At 53.2% G+C, this 26,205-nt stretch overlaps 1 protein-coding gene across 4 annotated transcripts in view; it reads right to left on the bottom strand.

Moving 5' to 3' along the window:
- The window catches only part of NCAM1 (neural cell adhesion molecule 1), an 80,162-nt gene that overhangs the window by 1,767 nt on the left and 52,190 nt on the right, over positions 1 to 26,205 (bottom strand). Inside the window, exons 14-19 of one of the 4 annotated variants that reach the window (XM_050983523.1) lie at positions 25,862 to 25,993; positions 13,731 to 13,855; positions 11,928 to 12,108; positions 3,004 to 3,211; positions 2,335 to 2,451; positions 601 to 1,353 (exon numbers count right to left, since the gene is read on the bottom strand). In XM_050983523.1, the coding sequence (XP_050839480.1) occupies positions 601 to 1,353; positions 2,335 to 2,451; positions 3,004 to 3,211; positions 11,928 to 12,108; positions 13,731 to 13,855; positions 25,862 to 25,993 (1,516 nt within the window). Of the gene's footprint in view, positions 1 to 600; positions 1,354 to 2,234; positions 2,452 to 3,003; positions 3,212 to 8,317; positions 8,684 to 11,927; positions 12,109 to 13,730; positions 13,856 to 25,861; positions 25,994 to 26,205 lie in introns of those variants that run through there. The other 3 variants (XM_050983520.1, XM_050983521.1, XM_050983522.1) reach the window with 3 other exon arrangements.

Raw genomic sequence — 26,205 nt, 5'->3', positions numbered from 1 at the left:
GGACCCCCCAGCCCCCAGTGCTGCTCTCTCTCTCCTGCCCTGCTCAGGGTGCTCCCCTCTCTCAGCCAGGCTCACACTGCCCCAGCCTGGGGACAGCCCCGAGCCTCCAGCGCTGCCACCCCTGCCCTGGGCACTGCTTGCCACCCAGCCTGGCCCTGAGTGAGCCCTGAGTGAGCTCTGAGTGAGCCCTGAGTGAGCTCTGAGTGAGCCCTGAGGCTCCTCTGACCCGCAGGAGATGGGACCTGGGGGCTGTGCTCAGTGACCTGCAGAACCTGAGGAGAGCTCTTCACACCAAACTGAACTGTTTCTGCTCTTCCTTACGAAACAATAACCCGGGACAAACAAAGCTGCCCAAGAGCCTGAGGAACAAACAGCAACAATTTATCTCTGACCAACTCCCAGCTCTCTGCCTCCCTGGCACAGCCTACACAGCTCTCCTCCTGGCACCTTCAGAGGCAAGCCCCGTGGGCTCTCAGGTGAGTTAGTTGGCTAAGGGAACAGCGAGATTAGTCAAGAGAACACCCAACAGAGGACACAGCACGAGCACCAGGGCACGAGGGACACAGCACACAACCAACACGAGAGTAAAGGCGGCCGTACTCGGTCTTTGCGGGGGCAGAGCTGTCTGCAGCGGCAGCAGCAGGCTCGGGGGCTTGCCCACCAGCCCCGCCGGCAGCAGGAGGAGAAGCAGTGCCAAGAGCTGCAAAAACATCCTTGGCAAGGTCAATGTCTGGTGGCTTGAAGGTCCCTTCGTCCATTTTAAAGTCCTCGTTCTGCGAGGGGTTGGCGGCGCTGCCCGCGGCAGCCTCGCTCTTGGCGTCGCTCGGGTTCTTGGGGGTCTCTGCCGGGCTCTTCACCGGGCCGGGCTGCACGGGCTCCTTCTCGGGGCTCTTGGCCACCTCCTGCTTGGCCTCGGAGGGGCCTGCAGGGCTCGCGAGGCCGGCGGGGCTGGGGGCGGCCGCCTTGTTCCCGGCTTTGGCGGCGTCGGCCGTGGCGGCGCTCGGGCTGAGCACGGCCTGCCCCGGCAGGACACTTGAAGATAAATTACTGGTGGCCGGAGCAGAGCTGGGGGTGTCGCTGAGATCGACGAGAGGGGCCACCTTGGGGGTGGAGGAGGGCGCCGGGGACGCCCCTGAGGCGGCGCCTTTGGCCGGGGTGGCCTGGCCGGGGCCCGCGGCGGCGTCGGGAGCGGCCGCGGGCGGCGGGGCAGTGCTGGAGGTCAGCGTGGTGCTCTCGCTGGTGGGGCTGTTCTGGGCAGTGGCAAAGGTTTCAGTGATAGTGTCAGAGTTTGTGGTGCCCGTGGTGACAGAAGGCAGCATGTCCTCCACGGTGGCCGCGGTGTCGGCGGGGTGCCTGCGAGGGGGACACGGGGACAAGAGAGAGAGAGAGGGAGAGAGGGAGAGAGAGAGAGAGAGAAAGAGAATGAAGGCCCGAAAGGACAGCAGGGAGAGGGGGCAGAGAGGGCAGAGAGGGAGAGTGAGGACAGCACACACACGTGACATGGAGGGGGACTCGGGAGCAGAGACGTGCAGAGGTCAGACATGCAAAGGGAGCCAGGCTGGCATGGCTGAGGATCATCAGGAAGAGAAAAAAGCCAAGAGGACGTGACCTGCAGGAGTGCCTTGTTCACGTGCAGTGTTTGGGCTGAGGCAAATGGGATCCTGGCAGCTTGCAGAAACTCTTCTCAGCTAAAACTCTCCTCTCAGCCTGTGACTCCTGACCCCTCCAGGCAGCTCTGCCACCCCCCTGAGCCTGCAGCCCTGTGCCACCTGCCACCAACACAACACAGCACAACGCGGTGCCAGCGTGGCACCCTGGATCCAGCGTGTTGGCACCCTGGATGCAGCCCCTCAGCTCGTCCTGTCCTGCTGCTGCAGGTCTGGCTGCAGGCCTGCACAGCCCCCTCAGACCCAAACTCCTCCTCACACGTGAATGCAGACTCAGGCCCCGTCCAGCTCCCAGCTCTCTCTCAGAACACTCAGCCTTGCTGTGACTCCACATCCAGCGCCCAGCTCCTGGGGAGGATCTCTCCCCACAGCTTCAGGCTCTCAGCCAGCACTGCTGGGACTGGTTTTGCTCTGGATCCTTTGCAGATCCTGGACAGTGCTGGATCTCCACACGGGACAGAGCCTTTCAGCAAACACTGCTTCCTTCCCCTTCCCTTCCAGTGCTGGGAACAGCAACCACTGAAGCTTGAGAGGAGGCACTTCCTCACTGGCACGCGGAGATTTTACCTTTCTTCCTCTCTTGCTGCCCTAACTGCTGTTCCTGAGGGACTGGGGCAGCTGAGGGCAATGCAGTGACCCTGTGCTAGGGCTGCCTAAGGCCACATACTCTGGCTCTGTCAGCGGGGTGGTCTCGTTGGGCTCCGTGTGCTTCCCCCCGTCGTGGTTGGGGGTCCTCTCCTCCTCCGTGCGCACCTCCACGATGGGCTCCTTGGACTCATCCTTCCTGTAACGAGGGAACGGCTTGGGCAGTGATGGCTGCTCCTGAAGAGACAGCCGGGCACGGCCACGGGCACACACGGACATGGGCACGGCCACAGGCACACACAGGCATGGATACGGCCACAGCCTGACACGGCCACGGGCCGGGAGCGCTCCTGGGATCACTGCTCCTTCCAGCACGGAGCTCCACTGGTGTCCAGCACTGGGATGTCCAGAACTGGGATAACTGGGATGACTGGGATGTCCAGCACAGGGATGACTGGGATGTCCAGCACTGGGGTGTCCAGCACTGGGATAACTGGGATGTCCAGCACTGGGATGACTGGAATGTCCAGCACTGGGATGTCCAGCGCTGGGGCCACCGATTTGATGGCTACCAACAGTAATGAGACAGAACCCCAGAGGAACAGCCCCAAGCCCACCTTCCTGCCAGCCCCAACAGAGCACCAGCCCCCTCCCCACAGAGCCCAGGGCCCCCTCCCTGAGCCCCTTTGCTGCCCCTGGTGCACAGAGGGGTTCCTGGGGGCACAGAGGGGGTTTTGGGGTCAGTACTCACGAGAAGGCCGCCTTGCCCTCCTCCATGTCCTTGCCCTTGGCCCCCGGGCCCGACTTGCCACACAGGTTGACGGCGATGCACATGAGCAGCCCACACTTGTTCAGGAAGTAGCAGGTGACATCCACGGCCACCAGCAGCGCCACGAAGACCACCACGAGGATGCCAATGATGGCAGCAGTGCCCAGGCCCGAGGCAGGGCTACTGCTGGCTTCAGACACCAAGGGAGAGAAGAAGAGAAGGCGTTCGGGTTAAAATCCGGGGTTTCAGGGCTCACACTTGGCTGCACTAAGTTGCTTTTTCAGAAGTCCACCCTCTGCACCAGCGCTGTGCAATGACCAGTGAGTGCTTCATCCCACAGAGAACCTCCCTGGAAGGATGGCCCTGATGGGGCCTCTCCAGCCCTGCTGGCATGAAGCCTGGGAAGCAAAGAGCAGAATCCCTGCTGAGCACAGGGCAGAGCTCCTGCTTCCCTCCTCCTCGTCAGGAGGAAGGCCCAGAGTGGCCCTGGCCCTGCCCAAGGAGCAGTGGGAGCAAAGGCCAGGCTCTGCAGCAGGGTTTTCCTGGTGGGATACAAATCACTGGGGGCTGCTCAGGGCTGGTGAGCCCCTGGGGGGGGTGAAACTGAGCCAAGGCCCTCCCTGGAGCTCAGGTGAGACCCAGCTCTGCAGAACCTGCTCATGGCTCCCCAGCCTCCCACCAGGCCAGCCCCTGGAGCCCAAACCCTGGTAACCTTTGCTCTGCAGAGCCCCCAGCAGAGCCTCTGATCCCCCACCTGGACAGGTGAGAAGACCCTTCCCAGGGCTCCACAGAGCCACAGCCTCTGCCAGGAAGTTCTCTGGCTAAAACAGGAGGCAGAGAGGTGGTGTTTCATTTTGGGACCCCGAGCTGGATCAAGGGATGCAGATTCCAGCAGGAAAAGTGCAGAAAAGCACAGCGAGGCACCCGAGTCACTCTGGGATCACAAGTCCAGCCCCTGGTGAGCAGAACACTGTCCCACTGTCCCCAGCAGGGTGACAGGGATTCAGCCCTTCTGGTGCCTGCAGGGATGAGTCAATAATCCAGGTGAGCTGTGTCACACCTCCCACCCACCCCCCGTGGCAGCACCCCAGGATCAGACACACCTGGGTGCCCCAGAGCTGGGATATTCCCCTTCTGGAGGACTCCACTCCCACCACAGTGCTGCTCTTTGTCTCCTCTCCCCCTCCAGCTTCTCCAGGAGCTGCCATCCCCCCAAAGTCCTGCCCTGGCAGGCCCAGAGCCCTGTGCTCCCCCAGAGCCCTGGGCAGGCACCAACCCCCCAGCCCTGCCCCGGGAGGAGGAGGAGGAGGAGGAGGATGGAGCTGGGCAGAAGCAGGGCAGGCCTGCAGAGCAATGTCCCTGTTCCTGTGCTATTCTGGGATTTCACACCTCAGCCAAGGAAACTGGGCCAAGGTAACTGCCTGCAATTTGGGTTTCTAGGCTGGGAAGGGAGCCCTGCAATCTGCAGGAACTTTCCAACCTTTCCCATTAGCTGTGGGCTCAGAAATCCTAACTCGTGGCATGAACTGAAATCCCAAACTTTCCAGGGGCTGGCACAAGGAAACATAATATAAAAATCCTCCACAACCCCGTGGACCTGGCAGGCTCTTGGTGCTGCCTTTCTTTTTCCTTGTACAGGAATTCTGCTGCTCCTACAAAAAGCAGGAATCATAGTGGAGATTATTCTTTTCACAGACTGTCCCTTCTGATTAAATTACATTGATCTCCAAATACTTTCTGGAACAATTCCCTCCATCCTGTAGCTGGATTTATGTTGTATTTAACGAAACTAATATTTAGACATGCCTAAGGGGTTTGCTAACTCTGTGTGCAAAAGAAATGTATAAATAAATGGAGAAATAAATGTATAAATAAATAAAGAAATGTATAAATAAATGGAGAAATAAATGTATAAATAAAGAAAGAAATGTATAAACAACGAGGAGCAGCTGTGTGTATGAAATAAATGTAATAAATTGGTGTTGGACATTTCTGACCTGATCCACATCCAGCCCTTCCATTAATCCCCTTTTGCCATTCTCAGGACACGGAGGAATAACATTTCCACTGGTTAAATAAGGAAACACAAACCATTAAAGAACTTCTGGAGTCCTCAATTCTAAAGAAGTGAAGAATTTATTAATTACAAATTATGTTTTCCAATGGAAAATGAGCTTCCTGCGAGACTGGCTTTTCTGACCCCCTCATTTCACAGTGCACAGGAAAACCATGCCCAAAACCTGCCCTGTCACAGAGAGCTCAGCTGGGCCTTCCTGGGGGGGTCTCAGCTACACAATGTCCAGGCAGAGACACAGAAAAGGTGCAGAGGAGCAGGTGGGACTGAGGCATGGCAAAGATCCTACGGGATTTGGCAAAGGAAGGAGGAGAAGAAGGGACAAACCAAACCAGACCCGCTCTGTGCCAGCAGCAAAGCCCAGGGGAGCAGCTTTGGCTGCCAGGGGAGCTCCCTGGGCAGGAGCTTTCCCAGGGCTGCTCTCCCAGACACTGCCCAGCCCACCCTGCAGTGCAGCCCCTCACACCCTGCTCTGCCAGGGACAGAGATCCCCGTCCCATCCTGGGAGTGAGCTCCCAGCAGCCTGGGGAGCTGGCCTGAGGCAGGGATGGGCATTTGGGATCTCCCAGAGCTGCCCTGGATTCCTGTGCCTCAGAGCTCTGCTCCTTCTGGCTCTGCCGGGCCTGGAGGGACCCTAAATCCCATCCATGCCACCCCTGCCATGGCAGGGACACCTTCCACCATCCCAGGCTGCTCCCAGCCCCATCCAACCTGGCCCTGGGCACTGCCAGGGAGCCTGGGCAGCCTCAGCTGCTCTGGGAATCCCATCCCAGCCCCTCCCCACCTTCACAAGGAAGAATTCCTCCCCAAGACCCCACCTACCCCTGCCCCCTGGCAGTGTGAAGCCATTCCCCCTTTCCTGGACATAACCCCTCTTCCCTTTTCCTGCCAGCTCCTTTGGGTCCTGCTATGGCACTCAGGTCACCCCAAAGCTCCTCTCTGCAGGCTGCACACAGAGCGACACCCAAATCCTCTCTCCTGGACAAATCACAGCCCTGCCCCAAGTGCCCACCCCACCCCAGCAGCTCCAAGAGCCAGGAGAAGCTGGTTTTGAAACCTTTGAGATCAAACCTTCTTTTTATCCCCAGAACCCTGGAGGTGCAGACACCTGCAGCTGCTCCTGGTGGAGCAGGACATTCCCAAACCTTCCTGCCCATGAAAACAGCCAAACAATGCTCTGAGAAACAGCTCTGGGAATGTGGAGGGACTTCAGCAAACTGGGAACCCTGCAGGGCTGCAGCCCCTCACACACACACAGGAACTGCAGGTGCCTGGGGCACAGGAATCCCAGTGCTGAGCCCCTCCTGCTCCCACCTCTGAGCCCCTTCTGCTCCCACCTCTGAGCCTGGGGCACAGGAATCCCAGTGCTGAGCTCCTCCTGCTCCCACCTCTCAGCTTCTCCTGCTTCCCCCTCTGAGCCTCTGCCTCCTCTCTGGCTTTTCCAAAATCTCTATCTGAATCTCATTTTACTCACACCAAGGCCTGGGACCCCCAGCTCGACACCCCAAGGGTCTGACAGATCCCTGGTACCTGGCACGTTACAAATCTGCCCAAATCAGTGCTAAACCCAGTTCTGCTCCTTTTTAACCAACCCAAAGAAGCCCTTGCTGTCTCTGTGCCACGCTGGCTGGGCCCCTGGCTGCTGTGGAGTCTGGGATTCACTTCAGGCACACTCAGGGTGTCTCAGCTGCTCGCCAGGGCTGTGCCACAGAGAATCCTGAACCCTCCCAGGGACAGAACCCCCCCACAGGTGCTGCTCTCTCTCCACACCGACCTCACAAAGTTACAGAGATCATTTTAATGACTGATTTTGGTGAGAAACATCTCAGCCTCAGGCAGGGACCTCCCTCTGTGGATGAGGGAAACCCACAAAAAGCTGATTTCAGACCTACAATGAGCTCAATTAATCCAGTTAGAGGGGAAATCACACCAGTTTTTAGTACCAGGATTATTCTGCTGCGCTTCAGCAAACTCCAAAGCTCTACCAAAGTGTCTGCACTCTACAACACTGGAAACCAGGGGGTTTTGTTAAAAAAATAAAATAAAATAAAAGCACAGGCTTTTGTGTGTGACACCTGCATCAAGTTTGCATTTACAGCGCAGACAGGAAAGTTCCCAACTCAGAAAGAAGGAGCTCTGAACCAACACGGCAGAGTCAGACAGGAGTGAGGGCAGGATTTTGTCTGTCCCTGTGAGAATTCTGTCAGGAAGATGAACCCCACCCAGCTGAGAGGCTCTGAGACATTCTGGACAGACAGTTCAAGGGAGAGACCCCTGATCTGAGGAGAGCATCAGAGGGGATGGATTTCCTATCCCATGGATTTCATATCCCATGGATTTCCTATCCCATGGATTTCATATCCCAATGGATTTCATATCCCAAATTTCCCATCCCAATGAATTTCCTATTCCAGTGGCTTTCCTATCCCATGAATTTCATATCCCAATGGATTTCCTGCTCCAACAGATTTCCTATTCCAATGGATTTCCTATCCCAATAGATTTCATATCCCAAATTTCCTATCCCAATGGATTTCCTATTACAAAAATTCATTGGGGTTGTTGTTGGGTTTTTTTGTGGTTTTTGGTTTTATTTTTTTGGGGTGGGGAGTTCTGGGTTTGTTTTTTTTTTCAAAGAAGCAATGCCAAAATCCTCTGAGTTTTGTTGAAGGGAATTCCCAGGATTTGACACCAAAGATGGCTCTGCTGCACCAGTTCAGCCCAGGGATTCCTCCTGCCCCACACACACAGCCAGGGAGATGATTAAGGATCAGCAACCCCAACCCTGCTGCTCAGCTAACTGCAGCCAAGCCAAGATTTCCTGTTAGGACAGCAAGGGAAGGGATCTCTGCCACCACAGCCCTGGGAACCACGGGCACTGTGGGTGTGCCAGCAGCACCCTGCACACCAGGGAGGGACCAGGAGGAGGGAAAAGCAGCACTGGGATCCCAGCAGATGTTTATGGTCAGAGCAGCACGGCAGGAAAACCTTCCAGACATCTGAATCCACATGCAAGAGCCCCCAGAGACAGCTGGGCAATCAGCACGATGGTCTCTGACAAATCTTCTCTTTCTTTTACAGTCTGTGGGTTTGTGGATGGGGCCTCCTTTTGCACAAGATCAGCACCAGATGTGCAGAGAAATCAGTGAAAAGCAGGATCTTAAAGGCTTTCAACATTGCACCTTCCTTTGATGAAAACAGCAAGCAAACAACACAAAAAAATCTTTCTTTACATCCATTTAAAAGGGCAAATTCATTACAAGTAACAAAAAAAAAAGTTAAAGAGAAAAAACTTGGCTTAAACCTTTCTTCCTTGTTACAAAATACTGACTCTTTCAAATTAAACATTTTTTTTAAAGTGTTCTGTATTTCTTTTTTCTTTTTTTTGTTTTGTTTTTCTCTGAACTGACACGATCCTCTGAAGCAAAGTTATCTCCTTGCACACCTTGGTGGGACCCAGGCCTTCCCAAGCAAATATTGCTTTATTTGACTCTTGGTTGGAAAGTTTCTAACAGAGCAAAAGCAGAGTCACTGCAGAGAGAAGCAATGAGACAAAGGAGGACGACGCTGATGGACTTCCCAAGGTCGCTGCAGGTGCCAGACAATGGTTCCCAGGAGGGGGGAATATGGTTGTTGGAAAAACAAATTTGGTGCATGTGGCAAGCGTGGATGTTCCCCGTGAGATCCAAGGTGACCATGGATGACAGACATAGGAAAGGAGTGGGGGGAAAAGGGAGAGGGGAGGGAGAGGAAGGAAGAGAGGAAGAAAAAAAGAAAGAAAGAGAGAGAGAGAGGGAGAGAGAGAGAAAGAGAGAGAAAAATAGATAAAAAAAATTAGGTCATAAATACAGAAAACATAAGAATCAAAGGTTTAATTTAATCTCGTAAATTAAAATGGCTCAGGGTTCAAGGAGCAGCACATCCAGCACAAAAGGGGCAGAAGCTCAGCAAAGCCCAAAGCTGCAGAGCAGGGTCCAAGGCAGGGGGGTGGGAGTGCAAGCAAATGAGATTCAAATGAAGGGACAGAAGGGGCTCAGCGAGAGACAGGGAGATGGTTCTGGAGCCTCTGAAGAGAGCACAAGGCTGCCTTCAGCAGGGAAAAGGAAAACAAGAAAAGCTTTGGTGCAGCAGAGAATCCACCTGCCTGCCCAAGCCCTTCCCCAAATCCAAGATAAAAAATCCACTTTATCCTGAGGCAGCACCAAGGTCTCAGGAATCCTCTGACTCTGCCACTCAGCCTCCCAGCTGCTGGGAACCACAGCAACAACCAGCACACTGGCAGTGGAGTTATTATTGTTATTGTTACTGAAAATAACACCCTTATCCTCCCAGCCACTCAGAACTCTGCCCAGGTGAGGGGAACAAAGGACTCCACACAAGAAATGCACATTTTCCTGCAGGGAATCCCTGGTCACTGCTGTCAGGCACAGCACAGCTCCTGTTACAGCACTGGCTCTGAGTCCTGCACGGCCCATTCTGAGATAAACCCACAGAAACGCCTTGGGAACAACAGGGAAAGGGAAAGGGGAAAGGGGAAAGGGGAAAGGGGAAAGGGAAAGGGGAAAGGAAAAGGGAAAGGGGAAAGGGGAAAGGGGAAAGGGGAAAGGGGAAAGGAAAAGGGAAAGGGGAAAGGGGAAAGGGGAAAGGGTAAGGGGGAAGGGGGAAGGGGGAAGGGGAAGGGGAAGGGGAAGGGGAAGGAGAAGGAGAAGGAGAAGGAGAAGGAGAAGGAGAAGGAGAAGGAGAAGGAGAAGGAGAAGGAGAAGGAGAAGGAGAAGGAGAAGGAGAAGGAGAAGGAGAAGGAGAAGGAGAAGGAGAAGGAGAAGGAGAAGGAGAAGGAGAAGGAGAAGGAGAAGGAGAAGGAGAAGGAGAAGGAGAAGGAGAAGGAGAAGGAGAAGGAGAAGGAGAAGGAGAAGGAGAAGGAGAAGGAAAGAAAGGGAAAAGGAAAAGGAAAGAAAGGGAAAAGGAACACACAGAGCCTCTTCCCTGCTGCAGCTTGGCAGTGAAACCTGTGGGGCTGCACGGCAGAGGAAAAACCAACCTGTCCCTGGAAATATTCTCCTCAGAATTTCAGTCTGGGCACCAGGGAACACCTCGGGAGGCCAAAATGACAAAACCCCAGGAGAGACAGTCACAAAGGCAGCAATAACCATGGCTCTGCACAAGGACACAGCCCTTCCTGAGGAGCAGCTGGGTTCCAGCTCCTGGGGCAGCCCTGCACAGCCAAAATCTGAATTTTCCACCTGCAACGTCTGAGTGGCAGCCTCAGACCCCAGCTCCTCCTGGGCTCCACACCGAGCTAAGCAAGGAGTAACTGCAGAGAAGTTTCAGCTCTGGTAACAAACTGGCTTTTCCCTGGTTTTTAGAGGGTTCCTGCTCATGTTACATGGATTAAAGGGCTCAGAGGGGCAGCAAGGGTTAGAGCGGTTGAAAATGAGAACCACAGAGTGAGTTAATGAGTTACTGAGGGTCCTTCCACCCAAAACTACACCCTGTTCCAGCACCCCCAGGCTCTCCTTTGGCCCATCTCCCTCCTCCTCACTGCCAATCCCACTTTTCCCACTTTTTCACCCATTTCTGTGCTCAGCAACCTGACCTGCCTCAGCCAGAGGGGCTGCAGCATTCCCACAAGGTCTGAGCAGTTCCCTCCCAATGGGAATGGGCTCAGGGGAGCAGGGACTGGATTCTCAGGGAAAGACTGAGGGAAACCCTCTGCTTTCAAGGGAAAATATGAATGAAATCCCATCAGGATGGGCTGGAGCACCAACCCTGCCCGTGCAGGGGGGCCCTGACTCAGCACCCCCAGCTTTGACCACCACAACTTCAATTTACAGCTCCTCCAGCCTCCCATCCTCAGGCTTTGGTTGCTCTGTGTGGGTTTCCCCACTGCTTTTTTTAAATGTCCACGTGTAGAAAAAAAATCCTAACTGTCCTTCCAACAGATTGCCACAAACTGCTCAGCTCCAGCTTCCCAGCTGAGAGCTGGATCAGCAATCCCAACTCTGCTGCTCAGCTAACTCCAGCCAAGCCAAGATTTCCTGTTAGGACAGCAAGGAAAGGGATCTCTGCTGACACAGCACTGGGAATCCAATCCTATACTATATCCTATCCTATCCTATCCTATCCTATCCTATCCTATCCTATCCTATCCTATCCTATCCTATCCTATCCTATCCTATCCTATCCTATCCTGTCCTGTCCTGTCCTATCCTATCCTATCCTATCCTGTCCTCTCCTGTTATGTCCTGTCCTTGGCTTTTGCAGTAATTATCCTTACCCCTGACTTTATGAGCACACCAATAAGGACAGTCTGTCTTGAGAGCTTCCAGCAGCACCCTGAAGCCTTTGAGTTATTTTCTCCTGATGTCCTGCTCAGCACTGAATTGTTGCTGTTTGAAAATCACTGTCATCATCTGGTAATGTGAACTGAAAACTGCTCCAGGAGAGATTTCTCACTGCACTCTCATCCAACTGCCAGCCAACTCCTGATGTCCTTACTCCTCCAGAGATGGACTCGGGAAATCTGCCTCGTGCAGAGCTGAAGGTCCCACTCAGGTTTAAAACACAAATTCCACCTTCCACTCTCAGGAAGCTTCTCCTACCCCAGCCAAGGAGCCACCACGCCCTGGGAGCAGCCAGGCAGGGCTTGGCCACGGGGAGCACTCCCACATACCTGCCACAGGTATGCACGCAGCCACGACCCTCAGCTTTGGATGGGGGCACCAACCATGAGAGAATGGGCTGGAAGCAAGCGAGCTCTGGGGGTTACTGGGGCACACGGGGGCAGCTCGGTGGCATTAGGGGGCAGCAGGACCCGGGGGGGGCACAGCAGTACCTGGGATCACCGTGGGCTGTGCCGAGGTGCGGAAGGCGTAGTGGGCAGGCTTGGACTTGCCCTGCTGGTTCTCAGCCACCACGTACACCTCGTAGTCGGCGTTCCAGTCCAGGGACTTGAGCATCACGTGGTCACTGCCCGACGGCAGCCGGATCTCGGGCTTCCACTCCGAGGAGTGCTTCTGCAGGGAGGGCACAGGGTCACGGGAGCACCGGCTCGGGAGCCACAGAAAGCTGACTGCAAAATGTGTATTTGATTTAATGGGGCGTGGCTGTCATAGTGAGCACTGACTCTAGAGCCACAGAAAGCTGATTGTAAAAAATGTGTATTTTATATAATGGGGCATGGCTGTCGTAGTGAGCACTGACTCTAGAGCCACAGAAAGCTGATTGTCAAAATGTGTATTTTATTTAATGGGGCGTGGCTGTCATAGTGAGCACTGACTCTATGACTCAAATAAAAAATGTGTATTTTATTTTGTATGTGTATTTTATTTTATTTTAATCAATTGCTGTCATTGATTCTGTGACCCACAGAAAGCTGATTGGGGAAAATGCTTATTTCTGTGACCCACAGAAAGCTGATTGTGAAAAAAATGCATATTTTATTTGACAGGGCGTGGCTGTCACAATTAGCATTGACTCTGTGATTCACAGGAGATTGTGAAAAAATGCACATTTTATGATTGGCTTTGCGCAAATATTAAAATGAATATTATATGTGTTATGTTAGAAAGTTATGCTGTGTTAATTTTCTTAACTTTAATTATATTACTATTTTTATAACCATTTTATTACTACTAAACTTTTAAAATTTTAAAACCAAGTGCTATCTCCTGTTCATGGGCCAGTGAGTGTCACTTCATGACTGTTAAAAATTCCACAATCCCATTTTCATAAGCTCCGCCCAGGGGGAGGAGCCAAGCATTCCTACCTGGATATAATCTGATATTTTGGGACACAAGCACAGCCTTCCCACTGGATTCCCAGAGGAGCAGCTGCCTTTTCCCCTGGCCCTTCAGAGGCAGAGTGCACCTTTCTCCAGGGTCCCTGCTCCAGCAGAACCAGCCCTGGCACTGCAGGAGGGCTGAGCCACAATTCCAGTGGCACTGCTGCCAGCCCCCTGACCCACAGGGTGCCAGGCTGTGCTCTGGCAATGCTGGTTTAGTTTATTGCATTGTTTATTTTATTTTAATTTTCTTCCCTAATAAAGAACTGTTATTCCTGGTCCATATCTCTGCCTGAGAGCTCCTGAATTTCAAATTTATAACAGTTTGGAGGGGGTTTACATTCTCCATTTCAGGGGAGGCTCCTGCCTTCCTTAGCACACACCTGTCTGTTCAAACCAAGAGAATTCAGAAACCCATTGCTTTCATAGACAGTTATGATTCTGGCAGATTTAATTGGCCCTCTAATTCAAACACCATCACTACTGGCTAATTAAGAAACGACTCTTTGGTGAACAAATCTCTGTGACACATTCCACGTGTTCACCATACCAGGAGTCACTGAAACCCTGAAATGCTGCTGGATGGTGAGGCTGAGATGCCAGAGCAGCCTCTCTGCTGCTCACAATCCTGTTTGCTGAGACAAAACCCCCCCAGCTCCTCTCTCACTCCAAACCATCCCCCTAACCAAACTATTTCCAGAAGGCAAGAGCTGCAAGTTCTGCTCCTGCACAAGCACTCCTGCAGATCTCAGCGTGCCAGACTGGAACCAGCTGAGTGAGAGAGATTCCTCCCCTCAAGGCAGCCCCTGCCAGGGCCCCGGGCAGCCCAGGAGCTCGGGGCTGGGCCACACTTACAGCTTTGTACTTGATCAGGTAGTGCCTGATCGGGGAGCCCCCGTCGTCCTGCTTGATGACGTTCACCTTGATGGAGTTGCCATCCTCTCCTATGTGACCTTCCAGCTTGGGGGCACTGGGTTCCCCTGCAACAACGGGGCAGTCAGGGTTATTTGGGGGGGGGGGGGGGAAAGAAAGGGATTGTTAAGGAAAAAGTGCTCATAAAAAACCAGAATACTTGATCACCCTCAGCTCAGGGTGTGAGCTGAGCCAGGCACAGAGGACACCGTGTGTCTGAGGTAAAGACTTCCCACACCCAAGTGTTTCTTGCATTTGGAACACCAGATTTCCATCTCTGTGTGTGCTGCAATGGAGTCAGTGAAAGAGATCCCCCCTCCCCCAAGAAAACCCCAAAGCAATGAGCAATTCCTGCAAGAACTGCTGGGAATGCCTGGCAAACACCAGGAGGGGCTCTGTGGCTGCTCCTGTGGGATGGGATGTGCAGAGCACCACTGGAAAGGACCTCCAGCCTCTCAGACAGACCCAGGTCTGCACTCTGAATTCGTTTAGAGGTTTTAGAGCTGCTGAACCACTTAAATGAGTGTGAAAACCCCTGAACAGAAGCCAGAGCACATCCCCTCACTCTGCCTGCACTGTGGAACTCCAGGGGATGCTGGAGAGAATTTCAGAGAAACCCATTTGATCCTCTAGAGTAACTTCTCCTCCCTTTGCTCCTCTAGAGTTTCTCCATTTCTAGGAGAAAGAGGCTATCCTGACCCAGACTGGCACCAGCAGAAAATGGAAATGTCCCTTCCTGATTTACACCCCCAGCCCTGCAGCCCTCAGCTCCCCCACTGCTCCATGCCCTGGGGGATCCCAGTCCCACCCTGCAGCTCTGCTAGAAAAGCCAAGTACAGAAGGACTGAGTGCAGATCTGCAGCCCTGGATTTGTGCCCAGCTCCTCGTGGACAGCACAGGAAGGTTCAAATCCCAACATCCTCCAGAAGGAAGCTGAAGCCCTTTCCCCTCCCTGCTGCCTTTCAAAGGAAGGTTTTTGGTGAAATGCCAGTGGGAGCTGTGATTCCAGATGAATTCCACGCTGCTGCACTGCTCCAAGCAGGCAGTCAATCCCACTGCAGGAGTGTGGGACACACACATTTGTGTTTAGCAACACTGCAACTCCTCTGATGGATGCCAAGGGGAAACACTCCTTTTTCCCAGGCTGTTTTGCTTTTCCAAATCCTTTCCTCTGCCTTTATCCCCTCTGCAGGGCTCCCCCACCCCCTGGACGTTCCAGATGTGGATCCCACCCTGGCACAGCTCTCTCAGTGCCCACTGAACAGGAAAAGGTGGCACAGGTGTGGTTTAAGGCACAGATGAACAGGAGACCTCCATCCTCACCTGGGCACACTGAACACATCAGTTAAACAAGCAATGGTTCTTTTTCCTCCAGCCCAAAAGACAAACAGTACCACAAAGTCCCTGCTTTTGGCTGTGGGGCTGAGTGGCAGGAGCTGCTCTGCCTGGTTATTGTCCTGGTTAGTCACCAATTGTCCTGGTTAGTCACCAAAACTCACAGAACCAGAAACCAAACCTGGTTCTGAGCCCCTGAGCAGCTCCCAGGGGCAGCCCTGGGTGAGCCCTGAGCCCTCCTGGAGCAGCTGGGCTGAATTCTCCCTGTTTGTGGCAGAGGGACAGAGCAGGAGCAGCACCTCCTCACTCCTTCCCCCCTCCCCATCTCAGAGGTGATCACTAATTGATCATTAACGAGCACAGAGATCCCCAAGTGCTGAGAACACTGCACTTACAGAACCTGACCTTTCATCTAACACAGCCTGCATTTCCCTCCCAGTGACTGAGCACTGAGACTAACAACAGAACATCCTCTGAAAAGATGCTTATTCCTGATTTCAAATGCCAGAGATCTGCTGCACTTTACACACAGCCATTCCCAGGATTAATTACCTGCTCTGCTGAAACTTTTCCTCCTTTTCTTCACTTTGAATTATCTAATTTCTAGCTCCTGATCCACTCCTTCCTCCCCCAACAGTTTAAATTCATTTCAGCTTTGAGAAACGTTTCTCTTCAAAGAAAAGAACACTCCCAAGTGCTGCAAACCAACAGGAGGAGCAGTGCAAGCCCTGCTAAGGCAGAGTTTTCTCTCCAGAAATAAGTGCTTATTTCATTTATCTCAAGCAGGTGGATGCAATCCAGACACAGGGCTGTAAAATGAAAACTGGGTTAGTGTGTCAAACAGAGGAGGAAAAGTTTAGTGGGAAAAGTTTAGTCCAGCAGAACCAGCAACCCTATGAGGAGTGAAGATGTGAGTAGCTGCAGAGAGAAGGTGGTCAGCAGGAGCTTGGGGAGGACTCATGCTCAGACATGCACGGGGGCTGCAAGGCACAGCAGCATCCCAGGGCAGCTCCTGCTCAGCCAGGGCACAAACCAGCCTGTCCCTCCCTCCTCAGAGCCCTTCCCTGCTCCAAACCAGGGCAATCCTTGAGGGACCCTCCTGCTGCTGCTGCTGCTTGGCTGGGGAGAGCCAGCAGCTCCACAGAGCCCAGGTTTCCTTCTGATCACCAAATATCTGACTGAATCCTCTCTGTGCAGGAGGGTGCAGGACCTTGTGCTCCCAGGGATTGAGGCTGATGCTCCAACTTCCCCCGGGACACTCAGCAAAGCAGGAAAGCCCCAGCCAGGAGCTCCAGCTGTGAGAGGAGCAGCCTTTGCTGGGCTGGGATCCAGGACTGCCCAGCCAGCCTCTCCTGGGCTCCACAGGAACCAGGGGCAGTCTCAGCAAGGAAATGAGGACTTTTCTCCAGGCTCCCGAAGCCTGAAGGGCTTCCCAAAGCTGTTGGGGGCAGGGAGCTGAGGGCAGGGCTCTGAGCCATGGCATTCCCAATTTATTTCCCAGCCACTCCATCAGCACTCTGCTCACCTGCTGCTTCAGGGGGCAGGAAATGTTTCTGGTACCCTCTGACCCCTTTGGCTCCCATTCAGGGCTTCCTTGCCCTAACACTGCACTGCAGGATTGCAGAAATTCTTGGTTTTGTTGTGTTTTTCAGAGGGTGCCGTGAGCACCAGGAGTGGGTGCAACTTGAGGTGGGGAGAAAAGGAAAAATCTCTGAGGTTAAATCCCTGCCCAGCTGGCAGCAAGGCAAGGTCCTGCATCCTCCCTGTGCTCAGAGAGCAAACCTGCAGAATTCTGCAGCAGAGGAAGGAGGGAAGGGCTGATTTCTGCAATCTTTGAGCACCACGAAACCAGGACTGGGAACAGACAGCAGGGAGAGCCTCCAGGAGGGAAAAACACAGAGAGAGAACAGGCTGGGGTCGGGGGGCACACAAGGGGAGCAAACAGCAGCAGCAGAAATAAGGAACAAAAGCAGAAGTGCAGAAAGGAGACAGGCACATCCCCACCCTGCTGGGCTCCAGCAGAGGTGCAGAAAGGAGACAGGAACATCTCCCACCCTGCTGGGCTCCAGCAGAGGAGCAGAAAGGAGACAGGAACATCTCCCACCCTGCTGGGCTCCAGCAGAGGAGCAGAAAGGAGACAGGAACATCTCCCACCCTGCTGGGCTCCAGCAGAGGAGCAGAAAGGAGACAGGAACATCTCCCACCCTGCTGGGCTCCAGCAGAGGAGCAGAAAGGAGACAGGAACATCTCCCACCCTGCTGGGCTCCAGCAGAGGTGCAGACAGGAGACAGGAACATCTCCCACCCTGCTGGGCTCCAGCAGAGGTGCAGACAGGAGACAGGAACATCTCCCACCCTGCTGGGCTCCAGCAGAGGTGCAGAAAGGAGACAGGAACATCTCCCACCCTGCTGGGCTCCAGCAGAGGTGCAGACAGGGACAGGGCTCCTCTGTGCATGCAGCCACAGGGGGAGGTTACTGGTGTTAGTTCTGTTTTCCTGGCAAAGCCCAGCCTAAATCCTGTCCTGGGGTGGTCCTGGCCAAAAAGGCGATTCCAGAAGTCCTGGACTGTCAAAAGCCAATTCCTGGCTGGCTCTCCCAACTCCTCCTTTGGCTGGGCCAGCAGCAGAGCAGGAGCTTCCCTCCCTGCCCTGCTGGGACTGTGCTCAGAGTGGTGTGGCAGTGCCAGGAGCTGCTCTGCAGACCCCACAGCTGCTGCAGGCTGAGCCCAGCTCACACAGAGCCAGGCTCAACCATCTGCTCCTCGGCTTAAAGCCCTGCCAGGCTCAATCATCTGCTCCTTGTGCTGGGCACCAGCAGCTCCTGGGAGCTGGGCTCAGCTTAAAGCCCTGCCAGGCTCCCAGAGCCCCTGTGGGAGGAATGAGAGGCTCTGGCAGGAGCCAGACTCTCCCTGTGATGAGATCTGAGTGAGGTCTGGCCCCACCATGGACTCTCTGTGTGCTGTTCCACAGGATTTATACGCAGAATTTTATACAGAGAGAGGATTTTATAACAGCATTTTACAGAGAGTATTTCATAACACAGCTCTCCTTCTAGATATGCTTAAGTTTAACTCACAATAAAAAGGAAATTATTTCTTAAATCAAATTGTGACACACTCCAAATAACCAGATTTCAGAGAATTCAGGGTTTTTTTGGAAGGCTACTAAACAGTGTGGATGTGTGCACATATCTCTACAGAAATGTGTATTTTATAGGTCAAAATGCTGCTAAAGCAACAGGATTCTACTCTATTCAATTCTCCCAGAACTGAGCCCTGATTTCCCATCAGATTCGAGTCTGTGGTTGGTCCCACAGAGAGGCAAAAGGATTTTGGCCTTTGGTGCTCACTCCAGAGGATTTTCAGCACCTTCCTAGGACAGTTCCTGGCTGGACTCTGAAATGAAGAAGCAAATGACTGAGCCAGGTGATTTGTTTGGGGTTTTTTCCCTGTTTTCCCTGCAAGTCTTTTCCAGCTCAATGCAGAGAACTGAAGTCAAGTTCTTCCCATGCAGACAGTGACGAGCAACTCCAAAAAGGCTCGGTGGGATTTTTGTGTTCTTTGTTGTTTTTGTTGGGTTTTTTTGTTTGAATTTGGAGATCCCACAGGGGAATCCTCACCCCAAAAATGTAGGCAACCAATCAGAACAAAGTGTTTTACCTTCTGTTCACCAGCGAGGACGACATCATCAGCACCATGCAAGCCACATGACAAATTCACATGATACGCACGCACATGAGTTTGGTTGAAAGGAAAGTGGAGGAGGTCACATGGAAAATACAAAAAAATTAAAAAACTGATGTAAACAATGGGCAAGGGAAAAAAATCAACAACAGAATTACAGAGTAAATAAAAATAGGAGCAAAATTAAATTAGCCAGCATATATCAGAAACACTGGGTGGGGGGGGGGCAGTAAAACCGCCTGGAAAATAAGAATATTAAACCACAGCAAGCACTGAGTTATGGCCTTGTGTTAGGCACAGCTGCGTCACTGCTTAGTCATACAAGGAACAGAGGGGACAAAATCACTGGAGTGTGTGCCAGGACTGCAGGAGGAATCCACAAAACTGCTGGGGAGAAAAAGGGAATTATTGTTATTCCGAGGCAGTGGGGGTGAAAGGGTCACAACCAGCCCAAAACCAAGGACAAACCCTGGCACCCCACAGTGGTGTGTCCTCCTGGGCAGCACCAACTGCCCCTGATCAACAACAACGAGAGCAGGAGAGACAGCCCTGCTGGGGTGCCCCTGGCCAAGGGCACTCCTCACCCAGGGGCTGGGCTCTGCCCCAGGACAGGAATCCATCCCAGCAGCTGCTGGGAGGGATGGGCAGTGCAGGGAATCAGAAACAATCCCTTCCCAAATCACTGCAGGCCTCCATTCCTCACCTCTGCCACCCCACACTGCTCTGGCAGCTCCCTGCTAATTTGATGCAGAGAGAATTAAACCCTAAATCTTCTGGGGGCCCAGGGTCTCTGACAAGATTGAGGGCAGACCTCTACTGGGGAAAACACAGATGGCACAAGGTGTAAAATCCATTTGTTCCAGCCAAGCTCTCCATCCATTCTCCTCAAGCACAGGCTCACAGAACTCAGGGCACTGGGAAGGAGGGAGCTTTAGGAGCTGCTGTGAGGTTGCCTGGAAGGAAAATCCATTCTTGTGGTCACCAAGAAACCTCTCCCAGACTGCAGCAAACTCAATATAACCTGAGATTTCACACCAGGCAAGAGAGGCTGCCTGTCCTCAGGAGAGGAGCTTCAGGTAAAGATCAAGGGCAGATGTAGCAGCATAAAGAGAATAAAATGGTTTGGGTTGGAAGGAACCTTAAGGATTATCCAGTCCTAGGCAGAGGCACTTTCCACTAGAGCAGGCTGCTCCAAGCCCCCTCCAACCTGAAAAAAAAAATAATCCCCTTTTCCAAGTGAGCTCGACCACTGCAAGGCAAAGCAGGTCCCAGAGAGGAGAGAGCTGCAAGAAAAACGTCAGGACTGGCACAGAACTATTTCCTGGAGCAACCTCAGAGGGTTAAATCCAAGCAGAGACATTCCTGAAGCTCCTCCGTGCCCCTGATCCCACACCCCAAAAAGCAGTGGAGAGATCCCTGCAGCCTCATGGGGTTTCTGTCCCTGAGGTGCCACAGGGCAGCTCTCCATCCCCAGTTGCTGCTGCTCTCTCTCACTGAGCCCGGGAGAGGCCAGGGGAGGGCACAGAGCAGCAGCAGGGATGAAATGATCAGAGCTAGAGGAGCTCTGCCCCGTGCCACTGCCCTGAACCCCTCCTCTCCTCCTCTCCTCATTTCCAGAGGCTGCAGCACAGCCCAGTGTGGGCACACAGACAGCTCTGCTCCTGCTCACAGCCTGAGCCCCAGGGCAGGGCAACAGGGAAACCTTCCTCCTCCTCCTCCTCCCCACACACCAACAAAGCTGTGGGAAATGTTCATCATTAATTAGCTCTCAGCAGCTTGTCTGGGTGAAAATTCCCTTTTTGCAGAACAAGCTGTTCTGTAAAACATGAACCCCAGGTGTTCCCTCCAAGGGAGGCTGTGCCAGGAGGGAGCCCCTGCCTGCTGAGGGATCCAGGAGGAGGAGCAGAGCTGCCCTTCAGCCTCTCCACCCTCCAAGGCTGACAGGATTCAAAAGGTCCCTTCAGCCCTGAGTGCAGCAGAGACTGGGGTTTGGCATTTGGAAAGGAAAATTACTGCACAGGAACTCGCTGCTGGTGCCCACTGGCAGCTAAAGGACATTTAGAGTCACCTGTGAGACCATGAAACAGCCAGCCATAAATACATTCCTCAGAATTAATTATAAATTCATTGGACTGGCCACACTCTCCTTTCCCTCCATCCCAACCCCAAGATCACCCCACACTTCATGCCTGGAGTGTTTTCCATTCAGAAAACCACTTCCACCCCCTCAGGGAAACACCTCAGTGCCCTCCCACTGCACCAACTCACTCTGGGTTATTGCAGGGCACAGGAGAGCATTTGGCTTGGCACAGCCCACCAGTGACTCCACACACACACACACATGCACCAGGGAACTCAGATCCTCCCTGGGGGGTTTCCTCTCCCTTGGCCACCCCAAATTCTAATTCTCTGGAATTCCAAATTCTATGGAATTTTCTGGAAGCCTGAGGCCTCTTTTAAGGCAAGCAGGGCCCTGGGATCTCTCCTGCAGGGTATTTTCCCTCCTCATTTGCATCTTTGTCCAGCACCCACCATCCCTAATTTTCATATCAGCTGTCCCTCCCTCTACTCAGAGCAAACAGAGCAAGGCAGGGCAGCAAGAAAAAGATTTCATGCACTTCCCTTTTGCAAAGGCAGCTGCACCACTAAAATGGGGAACACTGAGGGACAACATTCCTTTTGGAAAGGAGGATTTGGGGGGGTTATTCCTCTCCTCCCCCTCTCTGTGCCTTTTCTAACCCTTTTACTCCCATTTCCCAGCCCGTGCTTGGCAGGAGGGGGGCAGAGGGGCAGCATGCTGGGCTGTGACCATGCTGACACGGCACACTGCTGCCAGCAGCCAGCCCGGGGTGCCCCAGAGCCCTGGCACCGGGGCATGCAGGGCTCCAGCAGCACCCAGAGCAGGGCCAGCAGCCCCAGGTACTCACTCAGAGCCGGGGGGCTCGGGGATGCAGCAGCCGGAGCTGGCGTTGCTATGGAAACACAAGGATGCACAGGGTGGGAACCAGGGGGTGACAGCAGGGAACCAGGGATGAGAGCACTGAGGGGACACCCAGCCCTGGTGGCACGGCTGTGCCACCCAGGGGGGCTGCAGAAATCCTGCCCTGCTGCTGCCTGCCAAGCCCTGCTGCAGGGACGGGGGTCCTGGCAGCCCCAGGGGGGTCCTGGCAGCCCCAGGGAATGAGGAGCTGTGAGATGGGGGGGTGACTGCAGGGCTGGTTTGTACATAAAAGCATTTTGGCACCAAACCCAGGAGATGAGGAGATGTGGGACATGGGGTGACAGCAGTGCTGGTGTGCACTCAAAGGTATTTTGCTACCAGCCCCAGGAGATGAGGAGATGTGAGATGTGGGGTAATTGCAGTGCTGGTTTGTACATGAAGATACTTTGGTACCAGCCCCAGGAGATGAGGGATGATTGCAGTCCCCAGGAGATGTGAGATGAGGGCTGACTGCAGTGCTGGTGTGCACCCAAAGGTGTTTTGGTACCAGCCCCACGAGATGAGAGGTGACTGCAGTCCCCAGATGTGGGACATGGGCTGACTGCAGTCCCCAGATGTGGGACATGGGCTGACTGCAGTCCCCAGATGTGGGACATGGGCTGACTGCAGTCCCCAGATCTGGGACATGGGCTGACTGCAGTCCCCAGATGTGGGACATGGGCTGACTGCAGTCCCCAGATGTGGGACATGGGCTGACTGCAGTCCCAGATGTGGGACATGGGCTGACTGCAGTCCCCAGATGTGGGACATGGGCTGACTGCAGTCCCCAGATGTGGGACACGGGCTGACTGCAGTCCCCAGGAGATGTGGGACATGGGCTGACTGCAGTCCCCAGATGTGGGACATGGGCTGACTGCAGTCCCCAGATGTGGGACATGGGGTGATTGCAGTCCCAGATGTGGGACATGGGCTGACTGCAGTGCTGGTGTGCACCCAAAGGTGTTTTGGTACCAGCCCCACAGACGCTCTCTTTGAACACTTTTGGGTTCAAACCCCACCCCTGCCCTCCAGCCTGCAGGTTTGTGAGGAAAAGGAAATGAAGAAAAGCAGCAAACGGTTAAAATGAAAATACAAACCCAGGTCACTCTTCCAATCTCCAGAATTCTCATCTGTGCCACTATAATCCATAATTATCACTAATTACCTCATGGAGAGGCCCTCTAGGATAGACAGAAACTTCTTTTTCTTACTGAGGGAAATTAAATAAATCAAATTGACTTCAGACTTATCCCAGCAGGCATTAAAAATTGTGTCAGGTCTTACATTCAGACAGAAACTTTAAATAATAGGGCAAGGAAAACAAGTGGCTTTGGTTAATCTGAGCTGTAAAATTCCTGAGACATCTCTGTGACCTTCAAATCACACTTGAGGGGACAAAAATTCCTCCTGCTTGTGACTATGCCCACAAGGAGGTGACTGGAATCCCAGCAGAGGTGGAAAAAAGGCATTTTTGCGGTGCCATCTCCAGGCAGGTCCCAGAGGGGCTCTGGGAAGGGGCAGAGGGAACTGGGGACGATCCCAAGGTGATCCCAGGGTGATCCCAGCTGCAAAGCTTCCAGAGCAGGGTGGAACTGGGAATGAAAAATGAGCTAAAGGAGGAAGAACTGCAACTACCCTGCCCTGGGGGGCACAGAGGGACTGGCAGCCCACTGCCACATGAAAATGATTCAGAGAAAAGCAAAAGGCTCCAGTGCAGAAGGGCTGGAATGTTCTGCAGAGCCACCCACCTGTCCCCAGGTGCTGGCCACGAGGCTGGGGCTCTGCAGAGCTTCTCAGGCTCCTCTCCTCTCCTCTGTGCTGCATTTCCCCTCTTCCTGCAGCCCTGCTGGGGATGGCCAGCCCTGCCCTCGCTGGGGTTTTATCTCCAGTTCAGAGGGGATTGCCCCAATCCTCAGCCTGGCCTCCAGCCCTGACCACCCCCTCGTGTCATTATTTTTTATTACTGCTCCTGGAATGAAGGGGATCCAAACAAAGTTCTGGGAATGCCTCCCAGTGCCTCCCTAACTGCTGCAGTCTGCAGCCCTGCCTGTCCATCTGTCCATCCGTCCTTCCCCTTCCTCCTGCCCTCCATCCAAGCTTTGGTCCAAGGCAATCTTGAAGGGGAAATGGCACAAGTGTGATTCCAAACAAAAATATTAAAAAAATAAAAGAATAAATATTGTTAATAAAAATATTTTAAAATCCTCTCCTTTTTTTTCACTTCAGGAATCTCAAAGAAGCTTCTTGGAGCTTGTCCTTGTAATCCTGGGATGGCAGCAGCTCCCCACAGGGGGGCACTGACAAATGGAATAATGCTCACTGGGATAAAGAGCTTCTTTTAGCTCCATTGATCAGATTTGATTGGAAAGGCACCAAGCTATGGAGCCATCCCCACTTTTCACTCCCAATTACACAAATCCATCACATTCCTGACTCATTTTGCACGGGGAAGTGGGGAACATGCCATTTCTTTAAAATTTAGTACGAGGTTTATTTATTCAATCACACAATCTACACAAGTGCTGGAAGACTGTCCAGTGGTAAAATCATTTGTGAGAAGAGGAAAAAAATGGAATTTTTTCTTCAATTTTGTGCTTTCAAAATTGTGGAAATATTCAAAACATTGAAGTTTTTGGTTGGCTCTGGTCTAAACCAGATCTGCAATTCCGCTGAATTGATTCCCCTCAATTATCTCAGTATCATTAAAACTGAACAGTTTTTAATGGATTCATACATATGAAGCCTTCCACTACTCCACTCTGAGTCAACAAGCTAACTCTTATTATTTTTATTATTGTTATGATTAGATAATCACTACATTAAACATTCCAACTGCATGCTGTAGAGCACAGACAAGGAGTTAACCCCAACTCTTCCAAACAAGAGCAGAGTGGCTACTGCAGAGTCAGTGTGGTTAGGAAACAAACACTACCAGTTACTCCAGCCCTACAGCCCTTGAGAGGAAAAAGGCACTACATTGAAAGCTGGGAGTGTTAGAGGAACACTCTAAAAACACAAAAAAAGAGTGAAAGAAATGCAGAGAGCACTTACGTGGGTGAGGGATGCCTGCAGTTTATCCATGGATGGGACACAGACCAAAAACAAAATAAAAAGACAGAGATAGACACACATAAAACAAAAAAAAAATATAAATGTAGAAGATGTGAGGAGACAGAGAATATGGAGCTGGAAAATCAGCATCCCAGGTGTGCCCTGCTGAGCAGGGATGGGCAGAGCCTGGGCACAGCTCAGGGGACTCCAGACATGCTCGGGGTGGGCAGGGACAGCCCTGGGTCCAGCTCAGGGGTCTGCAGAGAGAATTCCAGCTCAGGGGTCTGCAGAGAGAATTCCAGCTCAGGGGTCTGCAGAGAGAATTCCAGCTCAGGGCTGGGAACAACAGTCAGGGCTGGGTGCAGGAGCAAAGGGAAAGCACCAGGTAAAACTCCTCTCCCTGCCTGCTCTGGTCACACCTGCCCTGCCCACTCCAGCTTGCATACTTTCCTCCTGCTCTCCTTCCTACCCTGAACAGCTCCCTGGGGTTCAGCTCTTCCCTGGAACAGTGCTGGCCCACAGCAGAACATGGAAATGGCCCAGGCAGAGCACAGAGAGCCTGAGGAATCCACGGAATCTCCTCCAGAGCTGCAGGGGCACCTCAAAGCAGCAAGTGCAGAACTGAGCAACCCTCCCTCCTTCACCTGGCACAGCCCAAGGCCAGTCCTGGCTGAACACCTCACTGTGCAAAACCAACCTTGTGACAGTGACATCACATTCTCTGTGACCAAACCCCTTCTCACTGCTTGTCCTCACTACAATTCTCCTTCACAACCCCTGCTCCTTGGCACCACCAGGGCTGAGCTGCAAACCCCAACCAGCACACATGGAACAGCTCTTCCTCCCTTCAGAGAAACCTTTCCACCACCAACAAAACCAAACTTTTCCATCACCCAGCCCAAAACCACGGAGAGAACAGAGGGTGCAGCGAGGTCTGTGAGAGAGAGGAGGTGAGATCCATGCACGGCAGGGGCTGCAGGGAGCAGCACAGCGAGGCTGGGCTGGGCTGGGCTGGGCTGCACTTACGGACTGGCTGCGTCTTGAACTCGGCGGGCAGGCTGAGCTCCCCCACGCCCTTGCCATTGACTGCTGACAGCCTCACTGCATAGGTGGTCTCAGGCCTCAGCCCCGTGATGGTCACTGTCCCTTCTGCGTTGGCTGTGGGCACAAACAGCAGAGGAAAGCTCAGGGCTCCGGGAAAGGGAGGAACAAACTTTGTGTTCCCCGCGCGGGGGAAAGGGATGAACAGGCCTGGCTCTAGCTGGGACCACACCCCTGCAGTGGGGAATAAAAGATGGATCTCAGCTCCACGTGGGATTCGGGGGGAGAATTCAGCTCTGGAGCAGAGCTCTCCCTTTCACAGCCCTCCC

This window comes from Serinus canaria, chromosome 24 (genome assembly GCF_022539315.1).
Source record: "Serinus canaria isolate serCan28SL12 chromosome 24, serCan2020, whole genome shotgun sequence".
Taxonomy (NCBI): Eukaryota; Metazoa; Chordata; class Aves; order Passeriformes; family Fringillidae; genus Serinus; species Serinus canaria.
The sequence above is the reverse complement of the archived record's forward strand: the minus strand, read 5'-3'. Positions and strand labels throughout refer to the sequence as shown.